Source organism: Mastomys coucha, unplaced genomic scaffold (assembly GCF_008632895.1).
Source record: "Mastomys coucha isolate ucsf_1 unplaced genomic scaffold, UCSF_Mcou_1 pScaffold22, whole genome shotgun sequence".
Lineage (NCBI taxonomy): Eukaryota > Metazoa > Chordata > Mammalia > Rodentia > Muridae > Mastomys > Mastomys coucha.
In genome coordinates, this window is record NW_022196905.1 from 136256364 (window position 1) to 136278157 (window position 21794).

Sequence of the window (21794 nt, forward strand, 5' to 3'; positions counted from 1 at the left end):
GAAGAGCTGGGAGTGACAGCCCATGCATGCCTGTCATCCTAGGACTTGAGAGAGAGAGGCAGGCAGATACTAGGAGCTCACTGGCCAGCAAGCCTACCCTACTTTGTGACTTCCAGGCCAGTGAGAGGCCCTTTCAGAAACACAAGGTAGACAGTTTCAGAGGAGCAACCTCTGAGATTGACCAGTAGTCCTTACACATCCACAAAAGACACAGAGAGAGACAGTCCGAAGAGTCCAGACTCTAAACGTTTGTACACAGTCTTTGTCTCTAGCTGTTCTGGGGAGTTTGGAGATCAGGGATGACTTGGGAGTTGATATATTAACTGGCTCTGCTGCCACACAGAAAGGCTTGTTTTCCCATTCCCTGAACATTGCTGAGCGATTCCATTTACACCCATTTTTTTTTGCCAAGATGAGAGAGAATTTGGAGGCTTTGATGTCAGATGACCAATTCATTATCCCTAAGGGCACAGGCTCACACACTGCTGACTTCATCCAGCTGTGACTTGTGTTGTTTCAGATCGAACGTCCATCGTTCACCCTCCAGAGGACCGCGTGGTGATTAAGGGGACGACTGCCACCCTGTGCTGCGGAGCTACCCACGACCCTCGGACCTCTCTCCGGTCGCTCACACTGTTCTTGTTCTTTAGGACTGGTTAAGATTCCTTGAGTTAATGGGGAAGGGAGAGTTTGGGGGGGGGTCTTTGATTTTAGCAGCAGACCTCTGATGATGGCATCTCCCATTGGCGAGCTCCATCGTTAATCACAGGAATCCGTCTCCCGTTCCAGACTTATGTATTATTTACAGTGGGCTATGCTCTACTCCGTGGCTTCAATACAGCTTTTTGTGATTTTCCTGCCAAGGTTAATACACTGTCTGTAAAACGCACTTGTCAGGGGCTGATACTTAATGAGACAAAAATCCAGAGGGATGGAATAGGATTTCAGTGGTGTTGACATGGAGGCTCTGCAATGCTCAGGGGGAGTTTTCTATCCTGCAAGGACAGTTTTTCTGTATGGCAGGGAGAAGGAAGGTATGCAGGCACCCAAGGCAGTAAAAGGGAAATGTGGGCAGAGGAGGGAGCCAGGAGACTTGGAAATTCTCCAAATGCCATGTGGGACATCACGTAGACTGGAAGCTGCTCGTGATAACTGTGACACTTGGGCTGGGTGTGTGGCTCAGTGATAGAGTGCTCATCTAGCATGTGTGAAGCCCTGGGTTCCATCCCTCACACTGCATACACTGGGCATTGGGGCATGTGCCTGTAATCCCAGCACATCGGAGGTGAAAACAGGAGGGTCAGAAATGGAAAGCTGTCCTTAGAAACACTGATTCATGACAGGAATCATTGTCTCAAAACAAAAACAAGAACAAGGTGGGCATGGGGGCATGTGCCTTTAATCCCAGCACTGGGGAGGGAGGCAGAGGCAGGGGAATCTCTGTGAGTTGGAAGCCAGCCTGGTCTACATAGCAAGTTCCAAGACATTGAGGCCTACACGACAAGACCCTGTCTCGAAGCCAAAACAAAGTTCAAAACCAGGCCACTTTGGGTAAGCAAGGCCGGGCTGCAGACAGGTGGCCCTCAGCAGTGAGCTCTGTCTCAGGGAACAGGAGAGTTGTAACTTTTCAGACTCAACCCTGAAAATAAATCAGGTGGGACGGGGCGATGGAAGGAGAGAGAAACCTCCCACAGCATAGTCACCCTACCTTAGTTGTAAAAGGCTGCACTCAGCCACAAGGATGGAATTGGAGTTCACACTGAGCAGAGGGGATGGCTCTTGAAGCATGCACTGAGGACTGGGTTTCGACACTTGACCCTCCTCTGCCCTTTCAGTGCAGGTATTTGCAAACCAGCCATTTCTCCCTCCCCGCCTGACCCTCCAGAGTCTCTAGGGCTGGAATATGGTTGTATTCCAGCAAATGCAAAAACCAAAGAAACGAATAGGAAACAAAATGTTAAAGGTTCCTGAGGGAATCCTGGGAGTCCTACCCAGAGATCTCATCCACACCTAGAGAAAAATCCAGTCATTGTAAAGGCAGCAGGACACGTTCCAAGAGCTCAGAGGCATCCGGTTGGATGACCCCTTTGCAGCACTTCATGAGGTCAGTGGAAGAAACCCCCCTTTCTGTAAAGGGCTTGGGATGTCCCCACTATGGGGGGGACCCAGATTATTCAGGACAATTATCCTTTCTCTTCAAATGAACGTTTTACTGTTGTTTCTTGTGTTGTGGGGTGACCTCCCAGGACCAATTCACGAAAATCTGTACTGTGAATACATGGGGCAGCAAGGGCTGGCACATTTTGAAAATGTGAGCAAATTCTTCTAATAAAGAAAAGCAGAACTTTCATCAATCCAGCCATCAGTAGTGCCTCTCCCAGGGACATTTAGTACTGGACAGGCTCTTAATTGAATCTATATTAGAAAAGAAAAATGTGCCAAGATGGCCATAAAGATTAAACAAGGAAGAAAGGTAGCGTCAGAGACAGCCCGCACCACAGTGTGGTGGGCTTTAGCGGTCATGAGATGCATTCAGCTTTGCTCGGGAGCTGGGAGTTCCTCTCTGGGGTCCTAAGCATTGAGAGCTAGGCAGGCTCAGTTCAGTAAGAGACAGGTCTGACCCACAGCGTCCCTGTCTCCCAGACACATACTCAGACAGATATTCACAGTCATCTTCATGTCCTCTTTGGGGATTTCGTTTGTTCTGTGTGTGTGTGTGTGTTGGGGGTGGTACATCTGTGGTGCACTTGTATACAAGTGTGTGTGTGTGTGTGTGTGTGTGTGTGTGTTCCCATGTGCACAGGCATATACAAGTGCAAATGTGTGTACCTACTTGCACATGCATGGGGAGATCAGAGGTGAATGCCTTTGATGGATCTCCACTTTACTTACAGAGACAAGGTCTCTTGTTAAACCCAAATTCAGCTGGTCTACCAGCCAGCTTGCTCTGGGGATCCCTTCTTTTCCTCTGAGTGCCTGGTGTATAGACAGTTGGGCTACCATACCCACTCATCTTTTATGTAGGTGCCAGAGACCTGAATTCTAGTCTTAATGCTTGTGCAGACTGAGCCATTATCCCAGTCCTCCACCTTGTTTTGAGACAGGGTCCTTCATTTTTGGTTTGGGGACCAGCAAGCTCCTGGGATCTACCTGATTTTGCCTCCCTAGTGCTGAGGTTACTAGTGTGGGACCATCCCCAGACTTTTCATGCGGATTCTGGGAATTAAACTGAGGTCCTTTTTGAATGACAGGCAAACACCAACTAAGCGATCTCCCCCAGCCACCACTGCCCAGCTTTAGTCACCAAAGCATCCATCAGCTTTTGTAGGTTATATGAGATATCTGCCTGGCCCCACCTCACCGTAAAACTCGCCTTTTTAAAAGATTTATTTCTATTTATCTCTCTCTCTCTCTCTCTGTGTATTTGTGTGAATGTATGCTACATGTTTGCTGTTGTCCACAGAGGCCAGAGGAAGGTGTCAGATCCTCATAGCTGGAATTCTAGGTTGTGAGCCACCTACCTGACTTGGGTGCTGGGAACCAAACTTGAGTCATCTGGAAGGGCAGGACACACTCTTAACCACTGAGCTATCTCTCCAGCAACAAACGATTTCTTTTTTAAAAGTTTAACTGTGTAACTTTTACTGTGCTGTACAGTTCGCCAACTGCTTGTGCCTCACTATCAGGGAAGGGGTGGGGATCCTGCTCCTGTGGGTTTTGTGATCAACCCTCTGCTTGGTCTACAGCTATGTTTGGAAAAAGGACAATGCGGTCATCACAGCATCCAGCAGCTCCAGAATTGTGGTGGAGAAGGACGGGTCGCTTGTCATTAGCCAGACGTGGTCAGGGGACATCGGTGACTACACCTGTGAAATCATATCCGAGGGAGGGAGCGACTCCCGAACAGCAAGGCTGGAAGTGATGTGAGTAGCAAGCCTCTTCCGTCTCCAGACTTCCACATGACCACCCTTGACTCATGGCTGCGTGCATGCTGTCCCACACCATCAGCCTGAGGCCAGCACAGCCCGCCATTCAGCCATGTATGAGGGCAAGGTCTTTTCTTTTTCACCGTCTCTGTGTGTGTGTGTGTGTGTGTGTGTGTGTGTGTTGGAGAGGTGCATGTACATATGTGGGGGATAGGACTGGGTGGTGTGGAGGCTAGAGGTCAACCTTAGATATCATTTCTCAGGAGCTGTACACCTTGTTTGTTTGAGACGGGGTCTCTTATTTTTATCTGGAACTTTCTGATATGGCTATTCTGGCTGACCAGGGAACCCCAGAAATCTGCCTGCCTCTACTTCTACAATACTGCAATTACAAACATGTGCCACAATGGGTAACATTGTTGTTCAGGTTCCAGGGATCAAACTCATGTCTTCATGGTTGTAAGACAAGCACTTTACCAACTGAGCTATGGGCTCAGTCCTTCCTCCCTTCCTCCCTTCCTCCCTTCCTCCCTTCCTCCCTTCCTCCCTTCCTCCTTCCTTCTTTCTTCCTTTATATCCCCACCATGCCTGCACCTTTCCCCAAACCCCATGGTCTCATTCTTTATGTGGCTTCAAAATTAAAATGTTTCATTCTTACATAGATGGTGTGCTCATAGGTCATCATCCCCATGAATCCTTCATATCCCTGCACATACACATGTCATGAACGTTGTCTACCTCATTGCCATTATGTCGGGATGAGTTCTATGTGATTGCCCATCAGAGTTTCTGAGTGGTGACAATGTCAGGTCACCAGAAGTTCAGAGCCAAGCAGCCAACTAGGCCTCCAAGTGAAGTCATCCCCAGATGATACCTCCCACTAAGACTGTCACAATCCTTAAGAGCACTGTCACGTTGTTTCCGATCTAGACCTATCTGTGGGTCTTAGGCTCAAGGGTGAGCCATTGATAGACTTGGTGCCCCTCTATTTCCTCGTCTCCCTCTCTGCTCACAGAGCAGGAAGCCAAAAGGCATGCTGGCAGTGTCTACTTTTTCAACATGTATTTATTTGCTTTATAAAAGAATGTGCCCTCCCAGACAATCCCAGAGCACAGAAACAGAAAAATACAACCTGCAAAGAGACAATCGAAGTTTCACAGTTGCTAAGACAGGATCTGGTGTCTGATGCACATCTGCCCATCCATCCCATCCACTGCGGGGCATGCTGGGCCTACAGAAGGCAACTGAGAGGCTTTTCTTTCAGTTCTGCCCACCTTGATGCAGGACGGATTCTGAATAGAAAGAAAGCATCCCCTAAAAATAGCATCCGAACACTTTGCATCCAACCGAGTCTCATTTGTCTTTGAATCCCCAGTGTCTGCTGAAGGGATTAGGAGTGAAAAGAGTACCTGCAGAGAGTCAAGCCAGGCCTCTGTGTGTGTCCCATGCACTCTCAAGAATGAGCAAATGAGAGCTCTCCAAGTCAGAGGAATTTAAAAGATCGATGACTATGCTGGAGAGATGGCTCAGCAGTGAAAAGCACTGGCAGCTCTTGCGGAGGACTGGAGTTCAGATCTTAGCCCCAACATTGGGGATCTCAGGACAGCCTGTAAACTCCAGCTCTAGGGGATCTGGCACCCTCTTCTGACCTCTGCCAGCACCCACACACATAAGGCACACGCACATACACACACATAAAAGATACAAAAGATGAAAGTTTAATGATGGAGCTAGGATGTAGCTCCATAGGAACACTTGCTGTGCATGCATGCATGCACACAGAGTTTGAATGTGTAACAACAATGGATACCTATAATCCCAGCACTAGGGAGGCACAGACAAGTGGATCACCAAGGCTTGCTGGCCAGACTATCAGAATTGGCTAGTGCAGGTTAAGTAATAGATGCTGTCTCAAATAATGAGGGAGAAAACAATGGAGGGAGATACCTGATGTCAACCCCTAACTTTCATGTGTGAGCACATGAGCTCACAGACACAGACACACACACCACACATACACACACATAGCACACATAGCACACATATACATACACGTAACACATACAACACAACACACAATACAACACCATACCCACACATCACACATATAGCACATGTATACACACAACACAGACACACACATACAACACATACATAACACACACACCACACAGACACAACACACACATATATACAACATACAAATACCACAGACACACACACCACATCTATACACACACCACACACACATACCACACATATACACACAAAATACACACATACCACACCACACACACACACACATACCATACCACATACATAACACACATACCCCACTACATACACATAATACACACATACCACACCATACACACATACCACACCACACACACATACCACACCACACTGCATACACATCACACACACACATACACACACACACCATGCACACACACATGGGGAGAGGTACTTAATGATGTGTCGCACCCAGTCTAGAAAGCCCTTGTGCACATTCTGAGGCTGAAACAGTTCCATTCTACCTTTTCTTTGCTTCTCTCCAGTGTGACTCTAATTCTCCTTAGACATCCCTGAAGAGCAAAGTCACTCACATTAGCCATGATGAACCTGAATGAACTGTGTGTGTGATGTGTATGCAGTGTGGTATAGACCTTAAGAGCAGCCTTGGGGCCTATTTGGCTTTGGGCATCCAGGGTCTCCTCGACACCCCCTGAAACTCCTAAGCTCTCTTAGTCCTGACCTGTCCTCCATGGTGCAGTGTGTGTCCCCTGCTGGTGTTCCTCATGGGCTCCTGCTTATGTATCCTTTAGCATTCAGCCCCAGGATCTTTTCCTGCCATTCAGTTGCAGTGCATCTCCATTTGTCCTGGCCCATCCTCCTCACAGCATCAACCACACTGGAAGACACAAAGCTACCGTCCAAACCCTTCCCTCCCAGAAGTCCCTCAGCAGTGAATGTTTGCATTCTGGGTGCCTAGCATACCAACAGGTGCCCAGCAAGGTACACTGAGTGGTTGTTAACTGAAGGCATGTAGGAATACATTGGTGAGTACATGTTCTAGGCCATTGAGTGGCCTCTACTCCTCTCTTACCTTCAGCATATGTCATAGGGATAAACGTAAAGGCACCCGCTGTCTATCAAAGCCCAGCTCTGCTGCCTCCCTCAGCTCCAGATTTTTTTTTTAAATATTGCTTTGATGATGTTGGAGAACACAGCCAGTGAATTCCCATAATTCTCCATGCTATTCACATTTAAAAAAAAAATACCTTGGAGAACTCTTAGATCATCCAGTCTGGGTATCAAATAATAAAGTGTTAGCAGTTCATAAAGGCTCCATCAGCACCAACCCGACTGCATACTTCCAACACAGCACGTTCTTTTTATTCTGCACCGTTTTTATGTTCTGCTGATTTACATATCTTCCCCACTATTTACTTATTTGATTTCCTCTAAGTAAAATACATTTTTCAGCAAATGTTGCTGTATGTATAAAATAATAGGCTTTCTGCGATGGTGAAACACCTCATTGCTAAAGATAGAAATATTTGCAGATCTGTGATTCAAACCAATTTGGGTGCCGCAGGCTGCGGAGCTGATTCAGAAGGCTGTAGGCCCCTGGGAGTTGCTGGTGTAATAAACACGGTACTCTTCCAAGTCAGGATGAATGGGGAGAGTGGTACATCGTTACATCTGGAGAGCTCTTGGGACCAGGGAGATGGTTCAATCAGTGAAATACTTGCCAGGCAGGTATGTGGGCCTGCATGTCGATGTCCAGTGTCTTTATGAGATGCCGGGCATGATAGCATGCACCTATAATCCCAGAGGTGGGGAGGCAGAGACAGGCCAGTCCCTAGAGCTTACTGGGCAGCCGGTCTAGCTGAAGTGTTAAGCTGCAGGTTCAGCCTCTGTCAGACTCTGTCTCAGAAAATGAGATGAGCAGAGACAGTGAGATGACTCTGTGGGTAAAGGAGTCTGCCGTGCACGTCTTGTGACCTGAGTTCGATCCCCATATCTGACAGAAAGATGGGAGGAAACAGTCCACTTTATATAAGCTGTTCTGTGGTCTTCACATGCACATGTGCGCTTGCACACAAACACAAACCACATACACACCACAAAGACAAGCCACTCACGCATGTACAAAGATCTGGGGACACTGCAGCACCAGCAGTGGTCAGAGTGATGATAATAGCAACAGTTCAGAAATAGAGGGCATCATGTGCTTCTCAGAGAACCTTCTAGTCCAGCACTGTCACATTTCCATGATTACTCAGATAGCAAATAAACAAATAAGGAAGAAAAAAATGAATATTACCAAAGGGACTGAGAGATACTTAGGGCTAAACAGTGCCCTTCAAAAGCCTGAGAGAGCCTGAGTCCCCCTTTCTCTCCACTTCAGTTAAAAGCCACTCTCTTAAATATAGGAATTAGGGCAGGGAGACAGTTCAGTTGGTAGAGTCCTCACCCCACAAACACAAGGACAGTTTGATACTTAGAACCCACATTAAAGAAAAGAAAAGGGAGGGTCCCTGGAGCTCACTGTCCAGCCAGTGTAGACATCTCCTGGCCTGAGAAAAAACCCATAATACAAGTAAAAACATTAACAGCTCCTGAAGTACAATATGTAATGTTTACCTCTGCCCTTCATACACAGGTAAACATATACACACACACATACACACATACATGTATATACATACACACATACATACACACACATGCACACATGCACACACACATTTATATATATGTATATATATATATATATATGTATGTATGTATGTATGTATCAAGTATTTAAAGTGAGCTTTTCAAAAATCCAGTGGGATGTCCCCATGCTCATTTGCTCTGTGGCTGATCATTTTAGCATGAAGCTTTGTCTCAGGTAGAAGCTGGCTGAGTGATGCTTCATGCCCACATCACTGGTAACAAGGCTGTTGATTACAGCGGAACTGTCACAAGCCAGGTTGACCATAGGTCTGTCCCACCTTACAGTGGGACTTGGAGCAGGTTGCCTTGCTCCTCCACCTCAGTTGGCTCAGCTTACAGACTAGACATGGCGCCACTGACCTCACAGGGCTGTCATGGAATGGAATCAGCTACTGTTTCTTCAGTTTTGTGTTGAGCCCAGTAGAAGAGAGAATCTCAAAAATATATAGCTCCTGTGTTTTTTTTTTCCTCCACCACAGAAAAACAATGTTGCCTCTTGTGTTGTGGGTTTCTTTGTCTTAAAGCTCATGCTTCTATCCCTGAGCCTGTGTGTTACTTTTGATCAAGTCCTTGTGATCATCTCACATGATTCCTGCCACTGAGCCCTCAGTGCCTACCTCAGCCAAGTATACAGTAGGTGCCCAATAAATGTTTAAGTATGCCTCACCCCACTTACTAAGTTAAAACAGGAAGGTGTATTTGTATTATCCAAGACAAGCAATGCATGTAGGCTCTGACTTAATCCCCTCTCTAAAATTCCAGATGGTTCTGCGATGTGTCCTATACATTAGCAGCAGAGCTTTTCATCAGTAAACATTGTCACCTTGAAGGCTAGAGTTGTAGCTCAGTTGGTAGAGGGCTTGACTAGAACACATGAAGCCCTAGGTTCAATTCCCAACATCGGATAAAACCAGGCTTGGTGATGCACACTTATAATCCTAGCATTCAGAAGACTGAAACAGTAGGATCCAAGTCCAAGATTGGGCTGGAGCTGGAGCTCAGTAGGTAGAGTGCCTGCCTGGCATGCACAAAGCTTGGGGTTCAGTTCCCAGCACAAAATAAAACTGGCTGTAGTAGTGTGTGTCTGCAATCTAAGCTTTTGTGGGGGAAGAGGTAAGAAGATTAGAAGTTCTCAGTGACTCAGTTCCATAGTGAGTTCAAGTCCAGCCTGGGATACATGAGATTGTCTCAGAAGGGTTTTGTGGAGGAATGATTTAGTAAATAAAGGAATGTGTCCCCACAGGAGCTGCCTAGGCATGGTGGTCTACCTGCAGTTTTAGCTCCCTGAAAATGGAATTAGGGAATGCCTGGGACAAACCAGATAGCTAGACTAGCCAAGTCAGTGTGCTCCAAGTTCAAAGGAGAGATCCTGCCTCAATGAATAATGTGATGTGAGGTCAAGGAAGACACCTGAGGTCAACCTCAACCTCTACATTCACATGCACACAGCTGCACACACGTGCGAGCATGCACATACACACATAACACCATCCACAGAGACACAAGACAAAGTCCATGGTCATCCTTGGCCACATAGCAAGTTCAGAGCATGTCTGGGGTACCTGAGCCCCTATCTCAAAAACAACAAAACAAACAAAAGCATTGTCACTGAGTTTTGATCCTGACTTTCCTTCTAGTTTACTGGTGCTGCACTGGCAGGATCACAGTCCTGGAGTGAGCCTGTGTCCCCGAAAGCATCTTGCCCTATTGAATGTGCCAGAAAAAAACAGGTTCCTAAGGCGTTATAGAGTGATTAATTGTTCAATCATTTAAAGACCCAATTAGCATCACCTGGCCCCTCCTGCAGTCAGAAGAACAGTGAAAATCTAATTTACTGAGCTGACTGGAAGGCTTGGACCCTGAGGCATCAGGAGAGGATTCTTACAATAAACTACTTCTGACAAAGACATAATAAGGAGTGAACAATCGGACGCCATCCCCCACTGTTATCAAGCCCCAGTCCTCCTCCTCAGAGCAAAGTGGAAGAAGATGGGTTTGACCAAGTCACGATTTGCGATCAGAGGGGCAAAGCTCTCCTGATGGAGAAAGACTGACCTGGTCCTCTTTCTCAGGAGCAATTCTCCCTTGGCCACAATTTTACCAATTGTTCAAAACTGCTCCTCCCTCATGAACACTGCCCTAATGTCTCTCCCGCCCTGTATGAGCTCCAGTTACTAAGGCTGTTGTTAATGCCCAATAATGCTGTGGTGTAAGTAACTTGGTGCCAATCTCTCTGTTCCATTTCCATTGTAAAGTGACTCAGAACTGGCCTCCATTTCCATCTCTCCTTTTCTCTTGGTTTGTCCCCACTGGGTATTGTCAGGTCCAAAAGAAACTCAGGACAAATGACTAAACTGTGGTACCTATTAGCATACTAAAGCACATGCTGACCTCCAGGGTCACTCAGTCCCAAGGCTCCACTCAGCTCTACCCACCCCCACCCTAAACTTCTCTAACACATGGGCTTCCTTTCTGGTATGTTTTTGTAAAACTCAGTATGGTGAAGCGGGAGGGGGAGCCTTAGCGGGCCCGTGCTGAGGCAACCCCCACCCTGCCCCACCAGGTACCAGCCATGCAATAGGTCTAGTATAAAATGAAGTTTATTTGGGAGCATGGGAAGGAGAGTTGAGAAGTAGAGGCAGAGATAGAGAAGGGATAGAGAAGACAGAGAGAGGAGAGAGAGAGAGAAAGAAAGGAGGGAAGAGGCCAACCGGGAACACATAGAGAGAGAGGGTAGGGAGAAAGAGAGGGGAGAGAGGGACAGGGGACAGAAAATGGGAGGTCAGAGACAGAGAAAAGGGTCAGAAAGCACAGGAGAGGCCAAACAGTCTTTTTATAGTAAGCCAGACACCTACCTGGCAATTGCTCCATAAATGTTGGGCGGAGCCTAGGAGGAATGCTAACAGGCTAACACCTTCCCTCAGCGTCTGATACCTATATGACTCTGCCATTTAGGCCACATACTCTCTACATCCTCTTGTCCCCTCTCTCTTGTCTCTCTGTCCTGGTCTCTTCCCACATGCTCTTTTCTACCTCTCTCAATTCCCCACCCCTCCTCTCACAGCTCACTTCTGTCCACTACTATCTCTCTCTGCTCTGGATGATTTCATATGCCTAGGGCTATAGCTCCCTCATATTTACAATAAAACCTTCCCCTCAGCTGTACCTCAGAGCAGTCATGTCCTCACTTTATACAGTCATAAGCATCTCAGAACTGCCCAAAACATCATTCACCTACCCTCCTCTGAAAGTTGGCAGTGACATGCTTGGGTGTAGTCTACTCCCATTTCTAGGGGTGGATTCAGAGTACATGAAAGCTTTAATTATCCATTACTGACCTGTTGCTCAAGGGTTTTACCATGATAACCATCATCAAGTTAAAGAGAAAGTCTCATGCTGAGGATGTCTCAGTAGTTAGAACACTTGCAGCATGAGCATAAGAACCTGAGTTTGGATCCCCAGCACCTATGTAAAAAGCCACCTCTAATGGCATGTGCCCATAATCTCAGTACTGGGGAGGCAGAGACGGGAGGAATCACTAGTCACCCAGTCTAACTGAATCAGTGAGCTCCAGGTTGAGTGAAAGACCCTGTCTCAAGGGAGAAAGTGACTGAGAAAATCATATGAAAGTGACCTTTGGCATCTACATGCACATGAACATGTGATGAAACACCCACTTATATACAAGCACACACACACACACACACACATATACACACACACTAAAAACATGTTAAAAGAAAAACAGCCATATGTGAGCTCCTAGGATCTTACTATGTACTGCTGTATAGCAGGCCTAGGCAAAGGCTGCCTCTGAGGCTTGGTCTGTGTGTGTGTAATCATCTGCTGATGGGGATCACTCTGTGTCCACACAGTGACCTGGAGCACTGGCCACTCCTGCTCCTTTTCAAGTTTATGTTTGTTGTATCAGACCAGCTTCTATTATTGGACCATCTTTGCAGTGGAATTCAGACACTAATTAATTAGAATTAGCACAGACCTCACAAGTCAAGGGCATACACTCCAGAACAGCTCCAAGCTTCAGGCAGCAGCTGGGAGCCCGGGGCTTCCGGACTACCTACCAAGCTAACCAGCTGGGGCTTCCCCTACGCCCTCAGCTGCAGAGTCTCTACACAAAGCTGTGGCTCTCACTGCAGGTTTTATAAAGGAGAAAAAATGCATAACCAGACCAATCATGAGCTGGAGAGTTGGAAAACATCTGAATCTGGGCATGTACAGACAGCCGTAGTGTGAGGCTATGCACATGCTCTGCATGGAAGCAGCCATGCATGTGTATGACATATGGGGCAAGATCTAGTCAATTCCACATCCTCTTATGTATGGTTTTCACATCTTACCTCGTGACACCAGCCAAGGATGCTCAACAGAGCCACATCCAATAGATATTTCCTGATTGGATGAATGCTTTATACATTATTAAATGTCTCCAGCTTTCTTCTATCCCACAGAAGCCAGAGATGGAGTTGACACTCAAGCCTCCAATCCCATGGCTTCTCTATTGTCCTGGACCTACCTAGAGCCCAGCTGAGTGATCCCATAACCAGTCATTCAGCTTTGGAAGCACAGGAATGACAGAGACAACTCCATCCCTCAGGATATCCCAAGGATTTAGAAACTCCATCCATCCCAAAACAGAAAAAACAAAACAAAACAAACAAACAAAAAAAACAACTATTGTTATCAAGAGTTTTATCTGGGTATTTTTAGTCAAGTGTACTCTTGGTTTGTGTAAAAATGGATATTGCCAACTTGACAGAATCTAGAAACACCAAGGAGACACACTTCTAGGCATTTTAGGGTTGTTGTGGAGGATTTGGGGTTAATTGAGGCAGGAAAACACACCCTGAATATGGGTAGTGCCATTCCATGGGCTGGAGACCTGGGCTGAAGAAACAGGATAAATGAAACAGAGCACATAGCATTTGTCTCTCTCTGCTTCTTAACTGCGGGTGAAGTGTGAGCAGCACTCCTGCCGCCATGCCTTCCCACAGTGTTGGACTGGACCCTCAGACTGTGAGCCAAAGCAAGCCTTTCTACTTACGTCACTTTCGCCAGGCATTTTGTCACAGCAACGAGTACAGTAACAAATGGATGGTTTCTACTTAGGACCATTCAACGACTTTGGTTCTGTTTCAGCCCAAACCTAATCTATCTTGGAGAAAACAAAGAGAAATGGGGCTTTAGAATGGATATTTTCAACCTGCCCCCTTCTTTAATAGTGTTTATTGGGGTCTAATGGAGGCTTGGTTATCAGATAAGTCAAATGGGAAGAGCAGCTTCTTGTCTGATTTCAAACTTGAGTCACAGTTAAGGAGAACAGGAGACAATATTCCACACTCAAAACTTGGCTTTTGTGTGTGTGTGTGTGTGTGTGTGTGCTAATACACAACACAGTTATGTCTCCATGAGAAATGTTCATTTGCTAATGGCTACATTGGGGAGAGTTATGCTTCTTACACAGCTGTGCACAAACAACTTCATCAATTCTGAAATAGAACAGGTACATTTCTTTCTTGGCCATGCTGGGGATGGAAAGGACTTTAACAGGAGCTGTAACCCCCAACCCACATGGACATTTTTGAATGAAAAGTATCAGGTTTGGGGCTGGGAAAAGGCTCTGTTGTTAAGTACTTGCTGTGTCAGCAGGAGGAACTGAATTTGGCTCCCCAGTACCCACATAAAAACCTGAGTGTGTCCAGAGTGGGGGGCGTGGGTGTGGCTGAAAGGGGCAGGAGTGGAGACTGTAATCAGGATATATTGTATGAGAGAAGTATCTTTTGTTTTATTTGGGGTTTAGGGGTTTGGTTTGGTTTAGTTTGAGGGGGGTGTTGTTTTGGTTTGGTTTGATTTGGTTTAGTTTTGGTTTTTTGAGACCAGGTTTCTCTGTATAGCCCTAACTGTCCTAGAACACAGTCTGTAGACCAGGTTAGCCTTGAACTCTGAGATCTGCCTGCCTCTGCCTCCTGATTATTGGGATTAAAGGCATACATCTTCACTGCCCAGCAAAGAGTCTATTCTTATGAAAATAGATTTTTTTTAATTAAGGAAAAAAAAAAACACTTGGGCTGGAGAGATGGCTTAGCCATTAAAGGCTAGGCTCACAACCAAAAATATAGAAAAAACACTGGAGTATTGGAGGTGTACACCTGTACACTGGGGAAATGGATGCCAGAGGATCCCTGGACTAGCTGAGAAGCCCCTCCAGCCAATTCTGTGAGCCCTGGGTTCAGGGGAGAGTCTGACTCAGAAAATTACATGGAGAGTGACTGAGCATGACACCGAACTTCCATCTGTGATTCCACATGCACATGCACACAGATGCACACACATGCACATGAACACACACACACACACACACATATACATGAGCATACACACATACAGTCAAGTATGAAGGGGGCCATAGTATTGTCTGCTTGAGATCCCATCACTGTTAGATCAGTTGTTGGAGAGTCATGGCAAGTTCAAGGACAGTGTAGCCAACATAGTAAGTTCCAGGCTAGCTAGGGCTGGCAAGATCTGGCCAATAAATGGATGATGGATGGATGGATGGATGGATGGATGGATGGATGGATGGATGGATGGATGACAGATGGAAGTTCCAGGCTAGCCAGGGCTAGTGAGATGCAGCCAATCAATGAAGAGATGATGGATAGATAGATAAAGCTCCCAAGCTTCCAAAATGTCAAGTATAATGTTGGCGTTTGATCTGATCCATGTGGTTCTAGTAACTGATATCGAAGAGAGACCCAGAACAAATTAGTGGGTGATACAGGTCACCACCTGGCAGCCTTCCAGGTCTGTTATGGGAGTGGAAGGAACATGGGGCAGGCCCAGATCCCAAGCCCCAGAGATGTAAGCCTGAACCTAACTTGCACGGTTTGGGGTGTCCAGGTAGAGACTTTGTTCTGTCTCCAGTAAATCCCAGCAAAAACTTTGTTGTTTTAAATTTAATGACTTCTTTTTTAAACTTATGTACCAGAATTACACTTGCATTTTATGGCCTTGTCCATGTGTTATTTACAATTTCTATAGGTGTTTAATTGATTTTCTTACCACATTTACTCTTAAGTGCTTTCCCCAAACCTCTATTACTTTCCCAAATCCAGAGCTACAATATAACCTCATGCTGTGGATAAACAAGGCAGTTCACTCGTCTAAGAAGGGGGCGGGGGGATTGTGGCATGGTAAGCCCTCACACCGGATGATCCTCACCACCAGGCTTTCCTCTTTATAGGGCTTCTGCTGAGTTTACATGAACAGCGTCTAGCTGCATAGTCGAATCATTGACTACATTATCTCTCATAAATGATACAGTGCCAGGCCAGGGGTGTGGCTCAGCAGAAGCATGAGGCCATGAGTTCAGTCCCACGTACCTATGTAAAAAGCTGGGTACAATGGTGAGCACCCATAATCTCAGCTCTGGGGAGGCAGAAACAGAGGATCCCTACAGTCCTCAGCCAGCCAGCCTAGCTGAATAGGTAAGACCACCTCAGAAATTCAGTGTAGAGCAATTGAAGAAGACATTTATTTTAGTTTCCTTCCCACTGCTGTGATAAAATACCTCGACACAAAGCACCTTGGGGCAGAAGAATTTATCTTAACTCACATTTCCAGGTCAGGGTTCATTATTGTGGGGAAGCTGATATAGCAGAAACTCAAAGCAGGGAGTTGTATCATATCCACAGTCAGCAGGGATAAAGAAATACTGTACTTAAGGCTCAGCTGCCTTTCTCTACTCTTACACAGTCCAAGTTTAGAGCCCAGGGAATGGTGCCACCCATAGTGGTCTGAGTCTGCTCACTTCATCTGAGGCAATCATGTCCCCTATAGACATGCCCATAGGCTAACTCCTGTCCAGACAGTCCCTCCTTGAGACTTTCTTCCAGGTGATTCTAAGTTATATCAAGTTAACAGTTAAAACTAATTATCATTAATATCTCACTCAATTTCTAGCCTACACATGCACACACACACACACACACACACACACACACACACACACATGCACACATGCATGCACACATGCACACAAGCATACACAAAACAACAAGATAAAATAGAATGTAATAAAAGTTAGTACACACAGGGCCCCTGTGAAGGTACCTGTGTTGTGATTGTGGAGCCGCGGAGATCACATCAAATTATGTTTGAATTACACCACATGGGGTGGGGCTGGTCTTTGTTTGTTCTTAGGGCATCACAGAGAGAGGGACTATCTCATTCTCATTTCATAACAGCACACACCAGCTCTCTCCAGCATGGGCATCAGATGACCCATCAGACTGACTTCACTGTTTTCTTGTTCTTTTTCCTTCCTTGCCTCTAGTGAGCTACCTCACCCACCTCAAAACCTGCTGGCCAGCTTGAGCCCGGCACGCAGCCACTCGGTGACACTATCCTGGGTTCGGCCCTTTGACGGAAACAGCCCGGTCCTTTACTACATTGTGCAAGTATCTGAAAATAGTAAGTAGCGAAACAAACCAGATGTGCGTGTGCATGTGTGTGTGTGTGTCTGTGTGTGTGTGTGTTTGTGTGTGCATTTTGTGGCATAGGGTGGGCCTCTGCAAGCTTTAAGACCACAGGAGGACGTCAGAGGTCCTGCTCTGTCACTCCTAGCCTTACCCCCCTAAGTCAAGGTCTCTCACTGAACCTGGAGTTCAGCTGGTGACCAGCACACTCCAGTGATCCCCCTATCTCTGCTTGCCATGACACTGGGTTACACGAGTCCCAGAGATCTGAACTCAGGTCCTGTGCTTACACAGCAAGTGTTCTCACTATCGGCCATCTCTCCAGGCCCAGAAAACAGATTTCACGTGTTCTTAGTGCCATGTCCTTCCCCCAAACCACAGCTGACAGGGACACTTGACCATACTTCACAGGTAGCAAAGCAAAATCAAGCTGGTGTGTTAGGAGAGGAAAGTGCCATGTGGCTGAGGGAGGGGGGCATCCTTAGTGCACTCTTAAGAGGGCCTGGACTTGAGACCAGGGCTAACAGGAACAACTAAATCCATGACTCTGCCTCAGAGGTTCTAGAGGACAGTGTTACCCCTGCGACCTATTGGAAAGGGAGTAACGGTGCCTCCTGAAGCTGGCTTCAGAGTGGGCAGCAGCAGCCTCTGCATCTTGGGAGGGTCTGTGACTTCCTGCCTGTCATCTGTGGAAGCCCACGAACAGAGACAAGAACTGGACCTTTAGATGTGCACTTTGTTCAGAGAGCAAGCCCTCTGAGAGGACAGTGAGCCAGCATCCTAAATATCTACCTACACCAGTGATGGATCCTGTGGGGGAGGGGAGGGCAGGCAGGCAATCATCTCAGAGCTGTCCATCCCCTCAGGAGGTCAGCGGGTTTCTGAGACTTGTAGTGTCTGTAGACCTGCTTCCAGCCCTGGTCCCCTTTCTTCTGTCTGCATGTCAGGCACACACGCAGTGCCTGAATCCAGTTAGTGCCTGCTCTTGTCAATCTTGTACTCCCTAGGGCACCTGGGCTGGGAGAGGTTAACTCAGAACTGTGTGTGTGTGTGTGTGTGTGTGTGTGTGTGTGTGTGTGTATCACTTTTCTCTGATGTAGAGATGGTACTCAGTAGACCATAGCCCTGTGGCTTCCTCTCTGCTTCCAAGACACTTCCTTAATCGACCCTGGCTTCCCACCTTCCCTCCTCCACTACCTTCATGCCTTTTCCTGCTTGCTCCTCTCTGACCCCCTAGTGACTCTGCCAGCTCCTAGGTGACACACACACCAGGGATGGAGGCATCAGCAGTGACAGACACAGAGGTACAGCCACACAGTCATCCTCAGCATTGCAAGAAGTCCCCTTTAATCTTTTAGGGACCTCAACTCAAGTAAAGCTGAATTCTTGACTTCACCACAGGAAAGATTCAGGGTGAGCCAGCAAGAAGCGGAGTCTGCATTTATTAAAAGACAATTTTAATATAAATTTTAAGCAGGGGGATTAGGAGAAAGCAAGGGACTTGGGAAAAAAGATGGGTATGGGCTTCTGTCCCTCCTACCCTTTGTAATACTCATGCAAAAACCATCTTGGTGTTATTGATGCTGTTACCCTCAAAGTGTCACCAGGGGACCTAAATGAAGTCATAAGGGTCAGGGGGTAAGGAGCTGAGGGTCAATTTCACCTGACAGGGCTGAAACTGACTGAGTGAAACGCCAGCTGGGAGGGATGCAGGACAATGGGGCATCTTCTTTGTAAGAGTTAACAGTCTTGTTTAAGATTCCCAGAGAGGAATGAGGCCCCAGGTAAGGCCCACATATTCAGGCCCCACGCCTGCTTCCTGGCTCTGTAGAAAAGAGTGTTGTCTCTGTATTGGCCACCTTCACAGCAGACACTGTTGCCTGAGTTGGAATTCTTGCCACTCTGCTGACCACGGCTTAAGCCAGACTCAAGTGTGAGCAAATCCTTTCTTCCCTGTGTCCTCCTCACTTTCTGTCTTTCTGTTCTGCCTCGGAACCCAGCCCAGAGGCCTCCCATCCCTCCCTGGTTGTTGCAACAGACATAGTTGCTTTCATTAGCATCTACCTTGCCATCATTTCAGCCCTAACCTTGGTCCTCTTTTCCCACCCAGCATTTCCTTCACCAGGAGCCCAGTTTCTGTGTCATTCAGACCAGTCTTGAAACAGTCGCCCATACCCTCCACTCAACACACCTGGGCAGCAGCAGTTCTGGCCTTCGGTTCTAGGTTTCTCTGACACTTTTGCCCAGGCCCTTTCAGGAGCCCAGTAAGGACACCTCAGCTGTCCAAGCTACCTCCCCAGGCCCTGTGTCCATTTTTCCTTTCTTAGCCATTCTCTCTACAAACATCAATGCTGATTCCCTCCAAATAGCAATGGGCCTGCTCTCTCCTTCTGAGCCCACTTGGGCTTCTGCAGCATGCACGATGAAGCCCAAAGTCTCCAATCCTGAGTAACCTCCACTTGCTGCAAGCCTCCTCTTTCTCACTTTGCTGGGCATGCGTCAATGACAAGGGCTCCACATTGTCCCTCAGCCCCTGCCAAAAGGACCATGTACCACCTCCATGGTTTATCCTCCACTCAGAATGCTTACAGAGATAGTGTTGTCCCTCAGCCACTGTCCCCCGACAAGGGGCTCCACACAGCACAATGTAACTTTTAAACTATAAGCTAGAGTCTTCCTTAACATTGTTTTGGTTTTTGGTTTTTGGATTTTGGTTTTTGTTTTTTGTTTTTTGTTTGTTTGTTTGTTTTGTTTTTTTAATCAGGGATAGGTTCTAGGTAAGAATTCTACATCCCCAGCCTTTCACTGGTGGGTTCTAGGCAAGTGATCTACTAATGAGCCATATTCCAGTCCCTCACTGGGGTATTTTAGGTAGCCTCTCTTCCTCTGACCACGCTCCATCACTATAGGATTCTAAGCGTATGCTCTACCATAGAGCTATACTTTATATCTACTTCCTGGATCCTAAATCCATGCCTCAGCCACAATAGCAGACTTGGACACAGCTCACAGGAGGTCCTAGAGTCAGACCTTTCTCCCTCCTTGACCTCTGACCTCACTTCCTTCCACAGAGGAGGCAATACTGGGACTGGGCTGCATGCTAACAGTGTTTCCATTTAACCCTCAGTCAGAGAAGGAAGAGACAGCGTTATTTATTAAAATAACCTTTCAGAAGACAAGGTTTTCCTGAGGATGTCATGGCTGCATGGCCTTTGACGGTAATGTGTGTGGAGAGAATGTGACAGGAGCAGAGCTCTTGTCATCTGAAGTTGACAGATATCCACCATAAGAACAGCTTCCGGCAGGCATCCATCTCCTGGAGACAAAGAGCTGTGTTCTGCTCGCTTTTGTGTCTCTGTCCCTGGAGTTTAGTATCTTCTCTGCAAATGAGATAACATGAATCTGGCAGAGCCACCAGGATAAACTGCTGCATGACACTATTCCCTGGGGAGATGGGAACAAACACCCATTCACCCACATAGGGAACCAGCAACAGACCACAGTGACAATACTACCAAGATACAGTGAGTGCTTGGGGGGGGGGTCACCCACAGGGTGACTTACAGGGGCAGGGACCAATCAAAGGCAGCTGCATCATCAAAGCCCACCTGTCATGACTGACAGGTGACATTCAAGAAAGCTGGAGCCTTGTACAACTTTCAGGCAGCTCAAAGGGTCAGAAAGTCTCCTCACCTAAGCCATCTTTAGTTCTTATGTAACTTTGGGGAAGTAGGGGCCATGTGCATCTGATAAGTTTCAGGAACTTCCTGAGACTTTCCATTTGTTGACTCCTCAGTCCTAAGGAGTCTCCCCCCAGCATTCAATGTTTCAGTTCAGATGAGAGTGCTATACAACATGACACTCTGGGAAGTCTTCCACCAGGAAACTGTTCTACTCTCCCTTCTTGACACCAAAACAGGCACTGATACAAAATACCACACAAGCCATTTCCCCACTGGCAGCAAGACTTATTTTTCCAGTCAGGCATACTGCCTAAATCAGAAGCAAGCTTTTTATGTAACCATCCATCAGTCCATGTTGATTGACATCTGTTCTTCACTAAGGCAGTCTGAGGCATGCTGGAACACAGACATAAATTAATGACCAGCCTCAACTTCAGACAAGGACATGGTAGACGCATCAGCTCTCAGGGCTCAATCAGTAAAGAACCTGATGTGCAAACCCAAAGACCTGAGTTTCACCCTCCAGAACTTACAATAGCAATCTGAGAGTGATAATGTACTTTGGTCAGCCTGGGGCTGGAGAAGTGGAGAGCGGTGGATTCTTGGTGCTCACTGATCAGCTAGTGGAGCTGAATCAGTGAGTATAGGACCCATTGAGAAACCTTGTCTGGAAAAACAATGTGGACAACTGAGAAATGATGCCTGATATTGACCTCTGGCCTCTACATACACATGTACATACATGAACTTGCACACATATGCACACATAATACATACACATACATATGCAAATTTACATATATAGTGTGTATACATATGTGTGTATGTATATACATTATATCTACACATACATATATATTTTATATCTATACATATGTATGTATATATATGTGTGTATATATATATATGTATATATACACATGTATATATATATATACACATATATATATATATACACACACACA

General features: G+C 46.6%; 1 protein-coding gene across 1 annotated transcript in view; it reads left to right on the forward strand.

The window, feature by feature from the left end:
* Nucleotides 1–21794, forward strand: part of Sdk1 (sidekick cell adhesion molecule 1) — a 976484-nt gene that overhangs the window by 718199 nt on the left and 236491 nt on the right. The window contains exons 12-14 of the mRNA XM_031338568.1: nucleotides 521–623; nucleotides 3747–3923; nucleotides 17005–17141. Of these exons, the coding sequence (XP_031194428.1) occupies nucleotides 521–623; nucleotides 3747–3923; nucleotides 17005–17141 (417 nt within the window). The remainder of the gene's footprint in view (nucleotides 1–520; nucleotides 624–3746; nucleotides 3924–17004; nucleotides 17142–21794) is intronic.